This window comes from Sphaerodactylus townsendi, linkage group LG08 (assembly GCF_021028975.2).
Source record: "Sphaerodactylus townsendi isolate TG3544 linkage group LG08, MPM_Stown_v2.3, whole genome shotgun sequence".
Classification (NCBI taxonomy): domain Eukaryota; kingdom Metazoa; phylum Chordata; class Lepidosauria; order Squamata; family Sphaerodactylidae; genus Sphaerodactylus; species Sphaerodactylus townsendi.
In genome coordinates this window covers 34,684,744-34,706,919 of record NC_059432.1, presented here as the reverse complement: position 1 = coordinate 34,706,919, position 22,176 = coordinate 34,684,744, and the positions used below count along the sequence as shown (strand labels likewise).

Genomic DNA, 22,176 nt, shown 5'->3' with positions numbered 1-22,176 from the left:
AAGGAGATGTCTCCATCTGTCCTCCATAGGAAAGAATGAAAGAAAAATTGGAGCCCATTCTGGCCCAATCTTCACAAAACTTGGGAGTTCTTTTAAACAGAGTCACCTACAGCTACATTGTAAATTTGGTGATTCTAACTCAAAAAACCACCCCTCGCACATATACTGAACTTGAAAAAGCTGAAAAAGATAAATTAGGGTTGTTTCTGCTTTGCCTTTTCAGCTATATTAAATAGTGCCTCATTTTTATTTTTTAAATTATTTTTAAATTTATAATAACTACAAAGATGGTAGACCGATCACCCTTCATAGAAAAAGAAACAATTAAGAAATACATAGTGTCAACTTTTGCCCCAAACATAACTAATAACCCATGTAATGACATTTCATAAGATAATAAATTGAAATAAAAGAATAGAGAATACACAGAGAAATAAAAAAACTAATTGACCCCATCTTGCTTTCACCTTATGTATAGCAATTCTAACAAAAACTAATCTCATTTACTTTTATACCAGCTTTTCCTATTATTTTTCCTGTCTTTCTAATGTTAGCCCCACTTTAGACATTTAATTCATAGAAACCCACACTCAGGCATGCAACATATATATATGCTTAATACCCACTTGCACTGGCTTGGAGCTAGGTAAGATGAACTTTAATGTCACTGTGCACACACAACGAAAATACAAGCAGCTGTTTCTCAGGCTAATAACCTACCTCATAGGGTTGGTGTGAGGACAAAATTAGGAAAGAGAGTTGGTGGGAAGAGAGCCATGTATGTTTTGCTGGGGGTAGCGGGTGATTTGTGAGAGATGATGCTGACATTTGTTTGGTAAATGTTTTGCTGGGGTGATTTGTGAGAGATTTACATGATTAATGCCCACTTGCACTGGCTTGGAGCTGTTTCTCAGGCTAATAACCTACCTCATAGGGTTGGTGTGAAATTAGGAAAGAGTTGGTGGGGAGAGAACCATGTATGTTTTGCTGGGGGTGGGAGGTGTTTTGTGAGCTGGTGCAAAAAATCATTGTTTGGTCATGGTGGGGGAGGGTGGCCACCCATATGGGGGGGGCAAACTCAGGTTTTGTCCCCGGGCTCCACTTTACCTAGATACGCCTCTGCCTCCTCAAGAGCTGTGCTGGCATAACAGTCGTTGCTAGTGAAGCTAGGGGTGGGCTGGGGCATTCCTGGGGATGGAGCCAACTTTAGCTGGTTTTCACTTGGCTTTCAGTCCAGGAATACCCCCAGCCGCCAACTTACAAAAGTGTGGCATGAGTTCTTTTTGTCTGATGGTGCTTTTCAGGCAGACGGGGTCGTTTCCCCACTCACCTTTCGCTGCTCAGTAGTTGCGGCAAATAAACCGGGGGCCTGCTGCATTCCCCACTACCTGAGCAGCAGCAATGCAGCGACCCCGACTCTGCCGCTCTCTGTCCTCCTCAGTGCGGGTCATGTCGACCCCTGGATGGTTGAGCAACATTTCTGAAAATCCCACCGTGACCGTGGGGGAGAGCGAGGCAGTGGGGAAGCCGGGGGTCACTGCGGATTTGAATTTCCCGCCGCACATCGTGACGTGGACCAATCAGGGCACTGCAGGGCGAGCGCGATGCGCACGCAGCCTTTCCTTCCACCATTTTTCACCAAGAAATCACCCATCTGCACCCATTGAGTGCACACGGACTCAACTAATTTGTTAATTGTGACTGAAGAATCATCGTTTGTCCGCTGGGATTCTCAATGAAATGGAGGGGAAGAGAAAGCGGGCACTTTCCGCGTTCTTCACCCTTGGTTTCACATAAAAATGGAAGAGAAGAGAAAGCGGGCACTTTCGTGTTCTGAGAAATTTCGCGCCGCATCACGACAGCCAATCAGAGACAATTTTTTAAATAAAGGAAAGAAAGCATTGGTCCAATTTGCAATGATGACTGTGCATGTCGACGTTTCGGCGATGATTGCAGGGTTGTTTTTTTTACAAAGTTCCGCCCACAAAACAACACTCCAGACTATCAGGACAGAGAAGCTCCCTGCCAATGACCACTGAACGCACGGGTGTGGGGAGTGTTGTATGACTGAACTCGCGGCTGCCAAGTTCAGGTTTCCTACAGGGACAAGCTGCAGTGGGGAGTCAGACCTCGCGCTCAAAAGCCCTGGGTCACTATCCACTTACCTCGCCGAACTGCAACGCCGCAGCGACCCCGCACTGAAAAGCCTCCGTGGCTTATGACCACGGAGGCATTTGTTCCCCACACATTTTCCATTCAGCAAATAGCGCAGGCAGCAAAGAGCTGGAGCGCCGTTGCAATGAGGGGATTCCAGCGCTCCTATTGGCGGTCAAACGTGTGCGTCATGAGTCACGTGAAAGTGGCGACCAGCCGAGGGCGGGTCTCCTGTGTGATTGGCTGGGACGTTCCTTTTTTTTAATTGGTTCGCACGTGCGTGAGTGCAAGCGTCATCAAAGAGACACTAGCCCCTTCTCTAAAGACGTCGGCACATGCTGACGTCAGCAGAGAATCGCTGCGCTTTCTGTGGTTGAGACACGTCATCAACAGTCGCCTGGAAAAAGCGAAAACCACTACTATTCCATTCATTCGCTAGTTTGCTCACTCGGCCCGGCTGCGCCGATTCGTTTGGCCTTTTTCCCCATAATTAAGACGTCTCCACAAGACGTCGTTGGGCGATCTTGCTAGGCCCTTGCTTCAGTCGCTGCGAGAACACGTCATCAGCAAGCGCGTTCGGAAGTGAAAGCGGAAGCCTGCTCGCACGCATGCCTCTTGTACTTCTTCGCTCGCCGCCGACATTGCTCTGCACTCGGGTTCCCTGCTCCCAAATAAATTCAACCAGTGGTTTTTCTGCAGGGCAATGCCATTCCCCGCAAGCATTCCCCCACCCCCGCCCGCACACGAAAATGGATCATTTCTGCGCAGCGCGTGCGGAATCTTCCACAACGGAACTTCCATGGTTCGCATGTTGACACGTCTACATAACTCGATGTATTGTTGTCATTTCGGAATCATAACGTACGAACGTCACGACGTCCGATCCTGGCGGTTTTTCAAACGGACAAACGCACATGTGCACTTCCATCCCCCGACCGTTTTCTCGTGGCGCCGAAAACGATTGAAAATGTCGCGTGCGGCTGCTGCCACAGGTGTCCCTGCCCTTAGGCGCAAAGGGGCATTCTGGAAGGCGCAGGAAGTGATGGTGATGTTGGGGGCCGTGAAGGAGGCTGGCATCAGTCCTCTCCTCATGGGGGCTACAAAGCTCCCCAACAAGAAGGAATTTGGGTCCGTGGTGCGCGCCCTGAAGGCCAGGGGTTATCAGAGGACCATTGCACAGGCACGCACGAAGTGGAAAAATCTGAAAAAGGATTTTTACGACTCGAGGAGAAGGTGGCAGGGGAGACCACCCCCACAAGAAAGGCCACACTTCTACCTCGAGTTCGAGGAGCTGTGGCACCTGGCTGGAGAGCCCTCGGAGGAGGAGAGGTACGCAGAACGTAAGTACTCCACGTACCCACACCCAACTTTTCCCCTCCTGCCACACTTGGCAGCCCCATTTCCCAAAAATTTATAATCTTGACTGTTCCAGCAGTAACTTTGGATTTTTAGTGACATTTGCCCACGTGTGTCTGGAAATTGCCCCTGAAGTTCATTTTCAAGTAACCACTGCCATCCTTGTCTCCTGTTGTCACTGCACAGGCCAACCATCGGCGACCGAGGCTGCCCAGTCCTCCGAGGAGGAGGAGGCGGAGCAGGAGGAAACCAGCTTGGTGGCTGGCGAAGGTGGGTTTTTTTTTCCCTTGTGTATAGTATGCACTCAAGACTGGAACTCAGCACAATGGCGTTATGACCATTGGGCAAGGTGGCCATTTCCCCGGGGCATCACCTTGTGTGGGGCATTCAAATGCTGGGCTCATTTTTGGGGTTTTAAAGTGGGTATCCATTCTTGGCCTGCAGGGGGTGCAGTTTTTAGGCAAGTGGCACCAAAATTCTAGTATATCATCAGGAGACTGTCCTTTTGCAACCTCCAATGTTTGCTTGGGTTTGGTTAAGGGAGTTAAAAGTCATGGAAACCCAAAGTCAGTTCCCCCATCCCCCAATCTTTCAAATGAGAGCGAGTAGGGGATGGTGGCCACAGGTTTGACTGTCCATAACTTCAGCCCACCTTAACCAGAATGCACCACAACTGGGAGGTATCATCTGGGCGCTCTCCTGATGAGACAATGAAAGTTTTGAAAATGTGCATTCAGAGATGTGCCCACCTCAGCCTGCAACCGCAATGCAGAAAACTTACAGCAGAACTAAGGCAACTTTCGTGATGTTCTTGCAGGAAGTGCATTCTTGGATGTATCAGCACCAAATTTTCAGGGTTTCATCTGGAGACGATGGCACCCCCAAGCCTTGGTGCAGTTTGGTTCAGGGGGTCCAAAGTTATGGGCCCTCCAAACAGGTTCCCCCTTCTCAGCAAAGAATGTGTGATGGGTTGCCAACTTTAGAAATATAAAGGCTGCAAATATAAAGGCTGTAAATATTTTAATGATGCCTGTGAGGCGTGGTTGTACTGTATCTGTTCACAATTTCGTGCACAATGGAATGGTTGAACAATTTTAAATACATATATTATCTCCGTGAAATGAGTGTTATTCAAGAATGTGCAATAAGGCGGAAAGTGTAACTATTTTAAATTTAGTAAGGTTGTGCATTCACCCTTGTGTGTCGTATGCAAGTAAGGGTGTATTGTGATTGTGATGCTGCAGCTTACGCACGTCGCCCTTCTTTTCAGGAACATCTGCGGCAACCGCTGGACCCGCTCCCACATACACCACGCCACCAAGGCCTGCAGGGTCCCTTGAGGGAATATCTCCTGCCAACATGGTTCTCATGAGTAAGTCACCCCTTCTTTTGCATTCTTCTCCCGCAAATAAGGCAAGTTACTCGATGAAGGTTACCCACTTGAGTTAAATGGCTAGCTCTGGTTTCTAGGCTAATTCCAGACCAAAATCTAAACACGGAACTGGTAACAATTTTCTCCCAACCATGCTCCCAGGGTGTCGCCAACAGCCCACAACCACTCTGTAGCAGAGCGTGTGAAGCACCTTCGTTCCCATTTCTGGCATTCACCCCAGTAGATCCCGTGTGATAGCAATGGTAATTTTATGAAAAGCTGCAGTTTGCCATCAATGTCCACGCTGCCCTCTGACTGCCTGACAATTGGCCTTCTGAGCAAACAGTGATGGAGCTTCGCTTTCTGCAGATTGTCTCTTGTCAGTGCCACGATGGAGCCCGTGCATGCCATGTCACTCTCACGTAGTGCTGCGTAGAACACAGAGCTCTCTGTTTGCATACCCATGCTCACATTCTCCCGCCTCTTTCCCTGCCTCCCACATGTGATGACGTAACTTGTGGGAGTGGCAGGATATGCTGCACGGGAAAAGACATTGGCGACAATAAAACCAGCTCTCCCATTTGTACTAGTGGAATTTGAGAGCACCCTTTTTCCCAGTGGTTTGCAAAGGGAGTTTAAAGAGAAAGACCAGATCACCAGTAGTGCTTGCATTGGTATTACTCACGACTCTTATAATGAATAGTAATCCTTGGATGGCATGTATCTGGAGAAACAGAATGAATACATCAAATGGTGGTTTCTGCAAAGGCGTGTCCCAACCATGCCAGTTTGTAACATGTGGCAACATGGTGACATCGAGTTGTGAACATACCCCTTCCTTTTCAATTACCTATAGAGAGCAATGCGCGCACCGTTCTGTTGTTAATCGCATGACAGACAGAAAATTTCACTTGACTGATGCGCTTTGCCTTGTTCCCGGCCACCATCTGTAACTTGGGAGCATTCTGCCTGGTGGAAAGCAGGAGCTGACCCTCATATCAACAACTAACCTGTCCCATGTTGTCCTTTTTCTCCCAGTTCGAGATCTACAACGCCGTGTTCGCACCCTCGAGGAGGCCAACCTGAAGCAGGCGGCAGACCAGCACACCCTCCGGCAGACAGTCAAGGAGTTGGAGGCGACCGTCGAGCGGCTCATGGTGCTCATGGAGCAGGGAAATTAAATAATGAACATGGACCTCCTTTTGGGGTAGGGGGTGGGTGGGGTGTTAACGTTTAAAGTTTAATGTTTAATGTTAAAAATAAAGCTGTTGTTTACTTAGAAATTCCATCGCGTGTTATTTTAGTTTTCTGCATTAGGGAGCCTATGGAACACATTACATGTTATAGCAAATCCAGTGGTGGTGAACCTATGGCATGGTTGCCAGAGGTGGCACCCAGAGTCATCTCTGTGGGCACCCACAAACATAGCCCCCACCTACACCAACGTCCGGCCTTGCCTGAGACAATGAGCTTGGTTATCAGCACTGAACACAAGACATAGTTTCGGGGAAGCTGGGTAGGCAAGCCGGGTATGCGCATTTAGCCACACTGATTGTCACGTGAAGAACAAAATCATCATCTGTTACATCGCAGTAAGTCTGGTTGCTGGCAATGACTAAACCCTCCTGTGATTAAGCTCTAAGAAGAAGGGAGAGTTGCGCAGTAGATTCAAGTCAAAGCCACACACTAACAGAAATCTTTGTCCCAATTAACGCATGCTTTTGAGCCATCAGAAGTAAAACTTCAGCGATCATGCTAAATTCCGGCATTCGCCCTGTGCGATAGATTTGTGCGTTTTGTGTTGAAATTTGGGCAATCGGTCTCAAAAAGGGTCAACATTATTGATCTAATCAGTCAGTTTGTTGCTGTTTGCCAAGGGAGAGACTGAGAGGGGGGGGAAAGGCCCAAAGCTTGCATGGAACGACAGGAGAAGGGGTAATGTGCCATGGGCAGGGGAAAGGTCATGACTCAGAGAAGGGGAGATAGTGGAAAAAATGTATGCACCGGGGAGAGAAGGGACAGGGAAGGATGGTGTCGAAGCCTCCAAACGCTCATGCCTCCCCCCACCCTGTTTGGGAAAGTGACGGAGACAGTCCCTCAACTCTGCGTGGCCTCCTGTTGCGATTAAGCATGGATTGCTTGTAGAGTCAACTCCTGTCCCAGTGAGACCGCTGCTCACATGATGAGGTTTTAGCCAGACAAGTGTGACACACTGCCAACCGCAACCTCATTTAAACAATCTCCCGTTTGAGCTTTTTCTCCCCACCACCCATTAATGCCGCATGGCGATAGGAACACAGAACGGTTTGCTTAGATGCAATTAGGGTCACATTTATTCACAGGTGACAGACATGGAAAGGTTCTCCACAAGCTTTGGAGAGTTAAAAAAAAATGAACAATGAACCGTGAACAGAAAACAACTAACTTGTTGAACAACCTCGACAGTGCCACATCAGAGGTCCAATTTCTGTTTCTGCTTGCGTGTCCGGACAATGGCCCCCCTCCCAAATTCCCTTCCCTGTACATTCCCGGCTGATGACTGCTCCATCTGCTCCCGCAGACACTGACGTTTGGCTGGCAAGCCATTCCCACTCTTCCCTAGCACATGGCTCTCGCGTTGGTTCACCTTGCCTTGGATAGGAGAGGTCTCATGGGAAGCAGTGAAATGGAGGGAGCGTGACAGAGGTGGTCTATTCTCCCTTTCATTCTGAGTTGAGTTGGCACGACCGTGTGAGCCACACGCACTCACGCAGGGAGTGGCAGGAGCAAGATCGGGTGGTGTTTGGCAGTCATTTGAACCAACACGCGATGGAAAACCGAAGGTTCTGACCTTCTCCCCTTGACACTCCCTGTGCACATTTTGGAAATGGTGTGGTGAGGCAGCTGGGAGGTGTCGATCAGGTGAGGGCGTGACGGTTGCGCACCCCGGAGAGCGAGGATGCTGTTCTCCCGCAGCCACACCACTCAGCACATGGTTCACCAGAGTCTCCAATATATTTTCGACCCGCTCTGGTCTGCCAAATCGCTGGCGAAAGATGTCCACCATGCTCTCCATCGCGCTGTTCCCCCTACGTATTTCTGTCATCAGGGAGTCAAATCTCTCACGGGATTCAGTTCTGTCCTCCTGCCGTGACTCCCATCGCTCCTGGGCCTCGGCCTCTCCCTGCTCCACTATGGCACGCGCGAAGTCTGCCAGAATCCCCACGCGTCGAAGCCTTATCCTTTGCCTTGTTGCCCTTTGCTCCGCCTCCAGGGCCGCAGAGGGTTGTCCTGCGTTGTGAGACAGAGCACATATTAGAATGTGAACACATGATGGGAGGATTTTATGCAGCACAAATGGCACAGCGTGCCTTTCAGGCTGACTGGCGCGTAGGGCCACATTCACGCCATGACCGGGGAAGAAAGAGGATTTACAAAAGATCAAGTTCAGCCCTACCTGTGTTGGCTGCTGGTGGGAGCACGTCCTCCCCAGGAGGCTGGTGTTCTTCCTGGTCCGCCATTGCTGTCACCAATTCACCGGCAGCATCATCTGTGCGTGGACATGAGGAGAGGCAGGGGAAAAAGCGTGTAGAAGTATGAATGTGCAGGAGACTGAATGATTGTTAAGAAAGAGCTGGCTGGCAGCGGCCCATGCAGCCTCGCAGAGACAGGAACTGTCAGTCTCATAAATTAACAGTGCAGAGATCATGGGGTGTCATGATGAGGGTTAGGGTCAAGGCGCTGCAATGCAGCCTACCTTCTGCGTCACCCACCTCTCAGGGCTGCCTCCTCGAGAAGGGCCTCTTGATCTATCATGGTGGCATCCAGATCCTCTCCTGCAGTAAAGAATGGGAGAGTGAATGTATGATGTCGTCTCAACAACCCCATGACATCGGTATTCAGCAAGTGGAAAAACTAGTTGAGAAGTGCGTGCGTGTAATAATCGTGCTGTTCTCTGACAACTCACCACCAGCCAAACATCCTCCTAGCGTGTGTCTGGACTGGCGTAATGCACAATGGCCAAGGTGGGCAGCTGCCCAGTGCATTAACCTTGGGTGGGGGGGGTACCCCAGAGCCGGTTATTGTTTTGTGAATTTTAGTGGTTTTCGGTTTGCGGCCTGCATGGTGCGCTGTTTCCCCTTTCTATGCCCCAACACTGCCCCCTTTGTACAGCTGCAACACACAAGGGCTTCCAGCGCTTCCTGGCCCAGCTACACTGATGCTTTCACTGCCACAAGAGGCAGGCCACAGTGCCAGGACGTATCCCTTTGGGCAGTAACCCATACACTATTACCCAGCATTAGGGGGCGAGGGGCACAGAAATCTCAGCATATCATCAGGAGACCGTCCTTATGCAACCCCCCATGTTTGCTGAATTTTTTTTTTCCCGAGAGTCCAAAGTTATGGACTCCCAAAGGGGGTGCCCCCATCCCCCATTGTTTCCAGTCGCAGCTAATGGGAGATGGGTCCATAAATTTGGCCCACATGGAGTAAAACTGCCAGAAACCTGGGGTGGTCTCTTCAGGGCAGTCTCCCGGTGAAACCCTTGAAAGTTTTGTGCCTGTGCCTTCAGAAAGCCCCCCCCCCCTGCCAGAAGCCAACAATGACAGCAATGCAGAACACTGAATTCAGAACAGAGATCTGTTGTGCATATTGTGCATATTTCTATGATGTCCCTTCAGGGGGTGCATCTTTGGATGTGTTGGCACCCAAATTCTATTGAATCGTTTGAGGATGATGGCAACCCCCAAGTTTGGCAAAGTGTGGTACACGGTGTTCAAAGGTTTGGACAAAGAAAGGCTAGCCCCCATCTCCTCAGCAAAGAATGGGTGATGTGTCACCACCTTTGAGGATCCATAACTTTGGCACCCCTGAACAAGACTGCACCAAACTTCGGGGGTTCCATTAGGACATGTACCAGATGTTGCCCTGAACTCTCTGTGCCGGTACATCAAAAAATGGGCCCCCCGGCAGGGGGCCGTAGGCGGGGGGGGGAATTCTGAAGGCACAGTCGCAAAACTTTCAGTGTCTCAACAGGAAACTGCCCTGTTGAAACCACGCCAGGTTTTGTCCTTTTTTTTTCAGGGGGGCCAAAGTTACGGACACTCAAAGCTGTAGCACAAATCTACAGCGGGGCGGCCTCCTGATGAGACACTGAATGTTTTCAGACTGCACCCTACAGAGAGCAAAAGCCAAAGCTGGATGCGGCAGCCCGCAATGGCCACCCCCGCCCAACCTGCTGCCCAAGGTGCTCCCGATGAAGTTCCATAGTCGTTGAAGATTCAAATGTGTAGCACATTTCATGGCTGTGGGAAAAAACAATTGTCTCTCAACAGCACCACGCTGATCACTCACCCATTCTCAAGTTCCGCAGCTGATGTTCCTGGCTGTGACTGCCCGCACCTGTGATCAAGGATAAAGACGGCTTTTTTAAAGGCCGTAGTGGGGAGAAATTGGCCATTCAGCGGCAGCCGAGAGCAACAGACCATGCCAGCGCAGTTCTGAACGGGCAAGGAATTCTCAGAATCAGAAGTTTGGAAAAAATGCCTTGCGGCGGTGGATTGTGGCTAGAAGCATTAACATTTTGCTGACTGGGCGCCCCTTTACCGATAGTTGGAGACCGTTGACAAGGGAGGGTTTGTCTGACTGAGAATCTTTCGTTTCAGGATGATTGTGCACTGCATGCCCGGCATCCATTCCTTTGGTTTTTTTGCCAATGCAGTGCACAAAGCCTGTGCTTCAGCGGCCTTCTTATCTCCTTTCTGGGAGGCCACGTCAGCTCCTGCAACACGCACTCACCTTGAGCATCTCTCGCCAACGTGTTTGCAGAATCCCTAATGGAGATATCAGAAATAAACCCAGAAAATAAACACCAACACTAAAAAAAAAAGCACCTGTCAGACTTCACTCACCGGATTCCAGCAAAGATGGACTTTGTGGGCGAATGTCCATCTCATTTATTGTCATCAAAGTCCTGCGTGAGCTTTGCGTTGCCACCACATCCGTTCTCTGTGTGGCCCCCAGTGATGCATGCGATGTTTCTGCAGCAGAAGGAGCTCTGCGGCTGACATAAACGCACTCCGCCGCTCTATAGGGATCATCGTTATTAACGGACTTATCATTAGCAAAAATGCGGTCCAGTTCACTGTAGAAAGGGATGGTTTTCCTGGCATTCCCAGAGATGGAATTGTGTTGCTTGCATTTTTTAAGATCTCTCTTCAAGCCCTTGGCTTTCGTTCTGCACTCCACCGCCGACCTATTGTGGCCCATGCCACGCATCTGCGAGGCCACCGACACGAAAACATCCATATTCTTGTGCGTTTTTTGCAATGCACTCTGGACCGCCTCCTCCCCCCAGATACTGATGAGATCCCTAGTTTCCGCTTCGCGCCACGCCACACCGCGCCCACCCGTCTGCTTATCTGAATTGGCTGATGTGGCAACGGAGGCTCCCCCGGAATTCTGCATAATTCACGCACGTCGAGAAGTTTTCTCAAAGCCTCGTAGACACGTGCGTCCGAGCTGCAATGGCGGAAAACAGAAATGAAAATTCACGCATGCGCAGCGCGCGAGATCGAAATGAAAGCAAATATGTCGGCCAGGAAAATGAAAGAAAAACGAAACGAAAAACGCACTCCGTTAGAACCGGCTGCGTCTTGAATGGGCACTGCAAACCCGCACAACCGTGGAGCTCGAGCAAGAAAAAAGAAATGTTGAGACGTCTTGTTGTGCACACTTCTCAGTTTCCGCGAAAGTGCAATGGGTGTCGATACGTGCCCACGTCATCACTACGCGCACTTAGACGGGGACACCCCCACTTAACAAGATGGCGCTCCCTGTTCCCTGATTGGCCGTGAGCTGCGCGTCACAGCGAATCAGCCGCGCGCAAACAGCCGAGGTTCCCCACAACCCCGCGGCACCCGCGGGGTTTTTAAAAAAGTTGCTCTGTTTAGAGGAGCTAATTTGCCGCGCGGCCAGGAGGCGGGAGAGAGGTAAATCCCTGGCAGCCGCGCAGTGAGCGCCGGAGATGTGGGGAGCGTCCAGGACCCCCGTGGCTTTTAAAGAGGTGACCCCGCGGCTTATGGTGAGTGGATAGTGACCCCCTGTATCAAAGGAGCGCGGTTTGCCTTGACGTTATTTTATAAAGTGGGGAAACGAACGGGGAGTTCTTTTTTATTTTATTACCTTCCCACGCTCCTTGAAAGCCTTTTGGGGCCAATGTGGCATTGCAGCACCCCCTAGATTGAGCTGTTAAAAGGCTAGAAAAACTGTTTTTAAAATTTAAAGCTGAGTACTCAGAGGTGGAGAGTAACACATTTCAGGACATGGCCATTGTTACCAAATATAGCTGCAAGAGGAGGCAAAGGAATGAATGTTTACCGCATTTTCCTCATCGGACTGCAGTTGCAAATCTGGTATTGGGTCTTTGGGAGGGTAATGTGCCTTCTCAAACACCCAAATTTTGACTTTCAGTTTAGTTGTGGCAGATACATTAAATCCAAGGACTAAGAACAATGTCTGCCTCTTCAAGATGCATGCACGAAGCTTCTCTTGCCCTTCCCCATCTGCCACCCAAGGGCCATATAAAAAGTTGTAGGCCAAACCATTGATTACCACCAGGAATAATAATAATCTCCTGGAATAGCAACTAGCTACAAGCCTCAGAGGTCAATTCCCCTGGAGAAAATGGCTGCTTTGGAAGCGAGATGCTACGATATTATTCCCTTCCCTGCTCAAACCCTGCCTTCCATGAACGCTGCCCTTTAATCTCCAGGAATGTCCCAATCCAAAATTGGCAACCCTAGGAGCCCCATTTCATGGGCAGAGTTTACATTATCTATCCATGTCTTAAGATACGTTTTCAAACTCTGCACATTTACAGTGGTTCTTCTTGTCTGCAATTCCTTTTGCGATTAGCAAGACAGCGATTAGTTATATTTGGAACTGCAATTACACACATTAAAAGAACAGGCATTTCAAAGAGCTAATGAGAGTGCTGGTGATTAGCATAAAGAAATCCTATTAACCTGGACAGCGCTATATAGTTTGATGTACAGGGGTGTAAAGTAATTACATGGCATTTTCTGTAAAAATGGAATTACTGCACACACTTCTCACATATAACAACAGTACTGTATAAAAATAAATATCTCTCATTCATTTCCCTGCTAAAGTGTCTGCAAGGAAATGGCTAGCTTTGTGGAGGTGACAATAATCTTCCTTAGGAAATCTTCCCTGAAAATTTGTTAATGAAATATTCTTGGGCCAGTTTATCTCTTCTCCTTATATTACAGGATTTGTCACCAGTAATGGGAACCACTGCATCCCAACATTTCTCGTGTGAAGTTCAAACTGAGAGGAACATGTGTATAATTATTATTATTTGTTAAATAAGTACATTGACTACCATTGTTCATATTTGTTATAGGTTACAACCCTGACAAAAAAAAAAAAATTGTTCTATTATACAATAAAGTTCAAGCGCAGCTCTAGCCTTTAAAACTTTAAAACAGTTTGGACCATTTGTATTTAAGAGAGCTCCTCCAAATGGCCTCCTGATCTTCATCTTCTTTATATTGTCGAAGGCTTTCACAGCCAGATTCAACTAGTTGTGGGTTTTCCAGGCTGTGTGGCTGTGGTCTGGTAGATCTTGTTCCTAATGTTTCGCCTGCATCTGTGGCTGGCATCTTCAGAGGTGTATCTCAGAGGGAAGTCTGTTACACACTGTTAGGAACAAGATCTACCAGACCAGGCCACACAGCTTCATCTTCTCTGATCAAACCGCCACTGGTATGGTGCTCTGACTTCTATAGTGTCGTGTGGACAAATGCAGAATCAGCCCTGGTTGGTATTTGGATCGGAGACCTCCAAGGAATACCTGGGTGGTGACGTGGAAGTAAGCAATGGCAAACCAGTGTTGAACATCTCTTGCCTTGAAAACCCCACAGAGTCGCCATAGGTCAGCTGTGACTGGATGGGGGAAAATGTAGTGCCTGTTCTCTTCCCCCTGCAATCTGGAAACCCCTGCTGCACACACTCTCTCCCTCTCTCTCTGGTTATAGAATATGATAGTTGCTTATTTCGATTGTGTGAAAACACCTTTGCCTGCAGTTCTCAGTTGATCACTATGGAGTAGCAGGGCCTGTCTTTTTATAGAGGAATTTTCGAACTCCCTCATTGAAATTAACCAGACACCTCAAATATTAGGAAAACTATCAGTTGTAGCTTTTGGGTGTACATTTTCCTTTGGCACAAATGTGACTTTTTTTCCCCTCAAAGGGATTTTGAATTTCCTCATTTGTGTTGTTACAATTAGCCTGCATGGTATAATTAATCCATTAGATTTGCAACCAAATGTTTTCAGGATTTAACAGTTTCAGCATTTGCACAGCTATTGGGCATATATTTTACATAGGAAAGTTCAACAAACTTTCCCCATTTTCATGCTAAGAAAAGCACACCTGCTAGACATAGATGAACCTTGCTAAGGAGAAAGTTGCCAAGTATAAATATAATCCCAGGACATTCCACTGTCTATGCCTGTGAGGAGATACAATCAGGAGTCAATTGAAAAGGAATAATTTAAGATGACACCTCCTCATTTTATTCAGTACATTCCGCAAATGTTAAAGACAGTGTCATTTTCTCTGTACATCAAAAATACATTTGCTAGACTGAAGAACACAGAACATACCACTCTTAGGTTACTTCGTAGAAAATCTTCCAGGGTCAAAACCCTACCTCAGTTTTATTAATATGTTTAGAATGTGTATAGGATTTTTAAACAAGAGAGAGAGAAAGATGAGAGAAGTTATCAAAGGGGGCATTATACTGAGGTCTGGATGCATTGGAAGGTTTATTTTGCTTCATTTATAGTCCTCTATTCTTGCTAAGACTCAAGGTGGATTACACAAGTAAAAACTATGCCATAAAAAGTAACATTTATATAACAAAGCAATTTACCTCCCATTACACAATTGTGGAATATACAAGAAAAACTATATAGTACATGCAATAAAGTGAGATTGCAGAACAGGCAAACAATGCAATAAAACTATGGATGGTATAAAATGCATTCCATGTTTGAAGATAAACTATTTGAAATAGATAAATGACTAAAACAGCATATCTTCTCCTTAAACTTCTTAGTAACATGACTGTAGATGTTGAGCTTCTGTGGAACTAGTTTGTTGGAATTAAGAATTTTCTTCTAAAATATCAGAGACGTGCTGCAGTATAAATAACGGCACTAGAATCAGCTAGGCCGTAATTGCGACAGGGGGCAGGGCACATTGTGAGCTCTGGAGCAGTGAGCACGCGTGCCCTGGGCCAGCTGGGTGGCCAAGCCACACCCGCCCTGATCGCGTGATATGCGTGAGTTGAAGGGGTGGAGCACGCTCCCTATATATTAGGCAGCACATGATTGCTCCGGCCTTCTTCGACGCCTGGAGCAAACTGACTGACCCACCCTCCCTATTTGGGCAGGGTTTTTTGCTGCTTACTTTGTTGCAGCCTTGGCGGTTTGGGCAGAGGAGTGCATCCTTATGGGGACGCTGAGCTTGCACACCGGACCTCCCCACATTGGAGGCCTCCATAAGAGGTTTGGGGTAGGGTGGGCTCATGGCGCATGCCATGGAGGCCTCTGCAATCGAGTCCGACACCCCAGCAGTAAGGGGGCCACAAAGGGCAGGTGCCCCAGTGGCCAAGTACCATTCTGTCCTCCCCAATATGGATTGGGGTTGGTGCCGGGGTCAGCTAGGGGTGCTGACCGGCTGCCAGATCTGCTCCTCTTGCTTGCCCAGCTTCTGCCTCAATAAAAAGGGCTGTGGCACATTTTAATTCCAAGACGTGTCCTGTGGTTATTCACCAGATGGAACCTCTGCACTTCTGGGCACAATAAAATATTTCATTTCTTTGATCTGGTATGTGATTTATATTTTTCATTGGCAGTACTTTTCAGTATATACTCAAGTCAAGAAAGTGGCCTTTAAAAAGATTTGCATGCATTGGTGTGTCAATGGTTTGATTTAACTTGATGCCAAACTCCTGCTGAGCTCTCTCCGGCCTCAGAAAGAAAGGGTTAGAAAGTCCAATTTCAAAATTTCTATCTTCTTCTGTTAGATTTTTGTTAGAAAGGTTATGAATCAGGGCCTTTTTTATGGTAGCACTCACCACTACTGACTCTTTCAGGAGGCTCACCCAAATCCTAAGGGGTGAATCAGTGGGAATTGGTACAACCTTGTATATAAGTACTACCACCTTAAAAACAGCACTGTTGTGACCTGCAGGAGATAAAAATTAAGAAAAGATATAGATGCCAGCTTTCAGGATGTCCAAGAACAAGCTGATGAGATACATGAAGAGATTTTTTAAACAAAAGTTCCATCACAGGTTTGTATGAGTAAAGTGCCATGAAATCATAGCAGACTTATGGTGACCCCCTCAGGGTTTTCAAAGTGAATGAGAAGAGGTGGATGATTTTTATTTTATTGTATTAAATTTGCTATCCTACCCTTTCCCAACCAAAGGCCAAGCTCAGGTTTGCTGACATACATAATTAAAAATTACAAGAAATCCATATCAAAATCAAATTCAACAATAACTATCAACCACAATAAACATTTGCCATTGTCTTCCATTGTCTTCCTCTACAATATCTTCTTCAATGGTCTCCCATCCAAGTACCAACCCTACCCATCTTCCAAGACCTGATGACATAGGGCTGTATTAAGCTATTCTACATTCCCCTGTCAAACTGCTTTTATTGCTGTATTTATATTTTTGCTACATTGGGAACATTTATAAGAATGAGCAGCTTTTGGAGAACAACAGGAACTTCTAAGTGCCTGTAAGCTTTCCATGTAAAACAATCTTGAAAAAGTATGCTGAGTCAAGTTGCTTTTCTGTGCTAAATTCTTTAATCCAGTAACTCTAATAAATATTATCATTAGGACCACACAACATAGACTGGGGTGAAATTAATTTAAGAGCAGTTTGCACTTTGCAGTGGCTGAGAATCTGTTTTATTATTTTAGAAACCTCTTCCCATTCACAACCAAAAATATTTCTGTGTTCAAGATAACACAGAATCATAACCAATACCTTTCCTTACCAATCTAAATAAAGATGCACATGGTATAACACATTAATTTCTCCACAGTTCATCAGAGTTAACCTGTAAAGGTTTAGGATTGGCTGGAACCTTTTCTTCTGATCCATTGCAATTTTTCCAGGTTTGAAAAAGTAAAAATTCCCTGTGTAAGCACCAGATTATTACTAACCCATGGAGTAACATCAAGAATGGTCAATAATGGCAAATATATTAAAGCTGTTCATTTTTTGGATTTGCACTTAATAATCTACTTTTTATAAGAGCAAAATGATCACACAAACACCCACCTCCTGTTTGTGCACTGCCAACTTTGAGGAAATGAAGTAGTGGTTGTAGACATGAAACTTACTGGTGTCCACTTGGGAGATGGAAACCTCCCATTATTCTATCCATGGAGTTTATCCTTTCCATGTAAGCTCCATATATTTTATTTTATTCATGGAATCTCATATATGAGGGTAGCTTGATTCTATGACATAAAAAGTACTGTCATGTGAATTGGCTCACAAACGTCTATCATCTTCTCAAAATGGTCCATACTGGGGTGGATCCAACAGGTTTTTCTGTTGTTGAAAGAGGGAGGAGGATCTCATTTTGTCCCCATGAGGATTGCATGATAAAACTGTTGATGGAGCTGTAGTGACAAGGGGAATCAAACAAATGGTCTCTCCTTGTTATAGCAGAAAAACTGGTGGGATCTAGCCCACTGCAAATTTTTTCCACATGATGGTAAGCTGAGATTCTTATATAAATCTATTGAAGAAAACTGCAGGAATTGATGTGATAAATGTTCATTCTATCCATCTGAGCTCTATTTATTTTATTTTATCTATGGAATCTCATATCTAGGAGGACCTTGACTCTATAACAAAAACAATTGCCATGTGAACTGGTTTGCATTCCTTATTAAACTATAGGCAACTGTGCTATGGCCCTCAGTTTCAAAAGTAATATGTCACTTGGTATGGGGAATGGAGAGGGGCTGTGGCTCTGTGATAAAGTGTCTGCTTTGCATTCAGAAGGTCCCTGGTTCAAACCCAAACATCTCCTCTTAAAAGGATCCATTAAAAGGTGATGTGGAAAACCTCAGCCTGAGACAATGGACAGCTGCTGGTGGTCAGAATAGCCTGGTCTTGATAGACCTAGGGTTTGATTCAGTTTAAGACAGCTTCATGTTTTCATGTAATGTAAAAAAAATGAATGGAGAACCAATTTGGACCTGCAGAGCTAATTATATGGCCTTTTGGATCCTGACCTATGCTTTTTATGTGCAGCCATAAAGGTGTTTTACATGTATACACACAGAAAGAAATGTGATGCACACAGCTAGAAATCATATTTGTAAATGTATTTATTATACCAGTACCTGTGCCAACCTGGAATTAAATGCAATTGCTTACTACAAACAAGATTCTACAGCTGTATAACAAATACAGTGATGCTAAGTTTAATTGTAAACCCAGAACGAATCATATCAATAATTCACAAAGCTGTTTACCTTGGATTGAGTCAGGATGGTTTTAAGCAGTATGTCATATGTGGAGACCAGACATAAACAAGTGTCATAGTAGAAACTCTATGAACGGAAAAGAGTGATGCTACCTCACTTTATACTTGGCTTCATATCTTGAACTTTTCTTTCTGAATCCACAACAAACTTCACTGTTTTCCAATTTGAAGCTTATTTTTATTTTATTTTAGTAATTGAAATGATGAGGGGAAAGTGAAAGGTGTAATTATAATTAAGGAGCTTTCTTTTGCTGAAGTCTCATGCATCACCTTGAAAATATGTAAATTTCAAGCACAATCATGCATTAAGCGCTAATATTTATGTGCATTTTTAGGCTATGGAACACATTTACTGATAAATGGTGTCTGCCCAGGCTAAAGTTGCCAGAGAGTGAATGGGGAACAGATTGGATGCACTTGGTTGAGTCTGCAAGCCACACAGTGCCAAACTCAGCATGCACCATATTCAAACCAATGGACCTGTAAGCCTGAGCAGTATAGACCACATAGTGGAAGAAGTTATATCAGCATGGGACTCTAATTTAAATTGGGCCTGCTTGTTTGCTGTGTCCCAATGTCCAAATGCCTTTGATAATAATTTCAGCACCCAGAGACATCATCAGATGTGGCTCATTTCCAGGAATACCAAAGGTACCATCTGCCCCAGGGATTGAGGGAAAACACAACAGAGGAAAAAGGGACACAGAGAAAGATAACATTTCCAGTCTCTGTTTCTAAGGATTCCAGGGTTCACACTCCTCATGGGGAAACCAGAATTCACAGTTCAGTCATTTCATTGCCTGCCTGATTATTCTTACTCCTTTATAAACTCCTAGGTCCATGGTGGCGAACCTTTGGCACTCCAGATGTTATGGACTACAATTCCCATCAGGCCCTTCCAGCATGGCTAATTGGCTATGCGGGCAGGGGCTGATGGGAATTGTAGTCCATAACATCTGGAGTGCCAAAGGTTCACCACCACTGTCCTAGGTCAAAAGGCAGGAGGGGTATTTTGGCTCTGGATTCCATCTAGGGGTGCTAGAATACAACATTTCCTGCCACATCACAGACTTCCCTGGTAGCAATCAAGTTGTCTCCATTAAAGGCCAAATTGCACGATATGTTGTTAAAGGAAGCAAGTCAGCTTTTCCTGCCCTGACTTGCTTTCCCTGCAGCCACATAAAAGCTGTGGGGAATTTACTTCCTCAAGTGCTATGAGGCCCAGTTTGGATTGTGAGCATGGCCTGAGGGAACAGGGTCTATGTCACTTCCGCCCCCCCCCACACACAAACACACAGACCATTTCCCAGCGTGGTGTAGTGTCTAAGTGTGGTGGACTCTAACCTGGAAGACTGTGTTTGATTCCTCACTGCCTCACTCCACATGAGAGGCAAACTCTTCTGTGGTGACCCAGGTTTGTTTTTCCCACTCCTCTACATGCAGCCAGCTAGGTGACCTGCACTGGCGTTCCTGCCTAGGGACATGGGGTACCCCTTGTCCCTGGGCGCATCGATTAAGGTCACGTGGGGGGGCGCCAAAACATCCTCCTACACAGTGAGGGATTGAGCAAGCCCTAGAAAGCAGGCACTGAAGCAGCAGACTGCTCCCAGTGCCTGTCGTAGCCCCGCCCACTCTGTACGGTGGCCTGGAGTGTCCAGGGGGCAGGGGAGAAGTCCCACTGGGCTCCCAGGAGCAGGACTGGGGAGCTCCGCTTCCCCTCCCTCTAACCCAGCATGCCTTATTCGCCTTAAATTAAGTGTGGCATTACTCAGAAGCCTGCTCCCCGGGCGCCGGCAGGCACAGGAAAAGGCAAGCTGAGCAGGGAGCCCAGAAGCAGCAGCAGAACTGAAGATGATGCTGACGTTTGCTTGGTAAACCTTCAGATGGGGGGTGACTTGTGAGAGATTTACATGCTTAAAAGTTAATTCCCACTTGCACTGGCTTGGAGCTGTTTCTCAGGCTAGCAGCCTACCTCACAGGGTTGGTGTGAGGACACAATTAGGAAAGTGGTGGGGAGGGAGCCATGTATGTTTTGTTGGGGGTAGGAGGTGATTTGTGAGAGATGATGCTGATGTTTGCTTGGTAAACCTTCAGATGGGGGGGTGACTTGTGAGAGATTTACATGCTTAAAAGTTAATTCCCACTTGCACTGGCTTGGAGCTGTTTCTCAGGCTAGCAGCCTACCTCACAGGGTTGGTGTGAGGACACAATTAGGAAAGTGGTGGGGAGAGAGCCATGCCTGTTTTGCTGTGGGTAGGAGGTGATTTGTGAGAGATGATGCTGATGTTTGCTTAGTAAACCTTCAGATGGGGGGTGACTTGTGAGAGATTTACATGCTTAAAAGTTAATTCCCACTTGCACTGGCTTGGAGCTCTTTCTGAGGCTAACAACCTACCTCACAGGGTTGGTGTGAGGACACAATTAGGAAAGAGAGTTGGTGGGGAGAAAGCCATGTATGTTTTGCTGGTGGTGGGAGGTGTTATGTGAGCTGGTGCAAAAAATCATTGTTTGGTCGTTGTGGGGGAGGGTGGTCGTCCATACCTGGGGTGGGGGTGGGGGGGCACCAAACTCAGATTTTGTCCCTGGGCGCCAGTTTGCCTAGATTCGCCCCTGGTGACCTGTGCTTGTCAAAGTTCTCTCAGAACTCTTTTAGCTCCACCTAAGTGTCTGTTGTGGGGTGGGGGAATGATTGCAAGTCACTTTGAGATTCTTTAAAGGTAGAGAAAAGTGAGGTGTAAAAATCAACTTTTCTTTTATTTCTTCATGTACCTGAGGTTGCTTTTTGCCCAGTTGCAGGACCTGCACATGCACTGACTGTGCCCCAACTCAAAAACTTTAAAAATTGTGTAATTTGGACCCAGGGGACAAAGCCTGAGGGCACTGAGCAGGCCCAGGCCCCTTCCACACATGCAGAATAATGCACTTTCAATCCACTTTCACAATTGTTTGCAAGTGGATTTTTCTATTCTGCACAATAAAATCCAGCTGCAAAGTGCACTGAAAGTGGATTGAAAGTGCATTATTCTGCAGGCGCAGAAGGGGCCTTAGTCTTTAAAATATATAGGTGCTCATTTGAGGTCAGTTGCCTTTGGAGCAACATTTATCTTGCTTAAGGAGAGGAGCTCTCCCAGGTACTGCAGATCTCAACTTATTTCTAGAGATGTTCACAGATATTTTAATCAGGTTCAGCTCATTTCATTCATTTTTTTTAAATGGATTGTTTGACATGACTGTGTCATAAGTCCTGGGTTACTGGTTATTCAGTAATGGTTCTGTTGGTTTTACCGAGAAATACATATTTTACCAGGGATGTTAAATCACCTCTCAAAACAAGTGTGAACAGCACCTTTGAAGCACAGTTCATTTTGGGGGAAACATTTGAGATTGAATTGCAAATGCTCTGTATACATGCATTCTCACACTGTTTCTCATCCCAGATCCTTATCTGTCATCTTTGTTATAGAGTGAAATGCAAAAACACAAAAAGAGGTCTTGTGATCTTGACTCTTTAATAACTGTTTTGCAAACAGTTGAATCATCCCTAATTCTCCTCCATAACCCCCCCCCCCCCATTGGTGATGAACCTAGAGATGGAATTCCTGATCCAACAGAGATTCTCCTCCAGATATCTGGACAGTAAGAGAAAACTTCCACATTTAAAAAGGTAATTAAAGGTACAATTCATTTTTGTTCT

At 46.4% G+C, this 22,176-nt stretch overlaps 2 protein-coding genes across 2 annotated transcripts; one reads left to right on the top strand and one right to left on the bottom strand.

The window, feature by feature from the left end:
• Positions 1-2,152: 2,152 nt before the first annotated feature.
• LOC125438153 lies at positions 2,153-6,076 on the top strand. The gene is made up of 4 exons (XM_048506383.1): positions 2,153-3,494; positions 3,697-3,780; positions 4,781-4,882; positions 5,921-6,076. The coding sequence occupies exons 1-4, from the start codon at positions 2,858-2,860 to the stop codon at positions 6,061-6,063; spliced, it is 966 nt and encodes a 321-aa protein (XP_048362340.1). The 5' UTR covers positions 2,153-2,857; the 3' UTR covers positions 6,064-6,076.
• Positions 6,077-7,192: 1,116 nt separating this feature from the next.
• Positions 7,193-11,697, bottom strand: LOC125438079. The gene is made up of 5 exons (XM_048506254.1): positions 10,774-11,697; positions 10,217-10,264; positions 8,635-8,697; positions 8,319-8,411; positions 7,193-8,152 (listed from the first exon to the last, which is right to left on the bottom strand). The coding sequence occupies exons 1-5, from the start codon at positions 11,327-11,329 to the stop codon at positions 7,335-7,337; spliced, it is 1,578 nt and encodes a 525-aa protein (XP_048362211.1). The 5' UTR covers positions 11,330-11,697; the 3' UTR covers positions 7,193-7,334.
• Positions 11,698-22,176: the final 10,479 nt, after the last annotated feature.

Excerpts from the sequence above, each read along its gene's own strand:
- LOC125438153 (XM_048506383.1), top strand. The coding sequence starts at position 2,858 with ATGCCATTCCCCGCAAGCATTCCCCCACCCCCGCCCGCACACGAAAAT. Across the intron at positions 3,781-4,780 it reads CAGCTTGGTGGCTGGCGAAG|GAACATCTGCGGCAACCGCT; the intron begins GTGGGTTTTTTT and ends CCTTCTTTTCAG. Across the intron at positions 4,883-5,920 it reads TGCCAACATGGTTCTCATGA|TTCGAGATCTACAACGCCGT; the intron begins GTAAGTCACCCC and ends TTTTTCTCCCAG.
- LOC125438079 (XM_048506254.1), bottom strand. The coding sequence starts at position 11,329 with ATGCAGAATTCCGGGGGAGCCTCCGTTGCCACATCAGCCAATTCAGAT. Across the intron at positions 10,265-10,773 it reads TCCATCTTTGCTGGAATCCG|GTGCGGGCAGTCACAGCCAG; the intron begins GTGAGTGAAGTC and ends CCTTGATCACAG. Across the intron at positions 8,412-8,634 it reads CGAGGAGGCAGCCCTGAGAG|ATGATGCTGCCGGTGAATTG; the intron begins GTGGGTGACGCA and ends GTCCACGCACAG.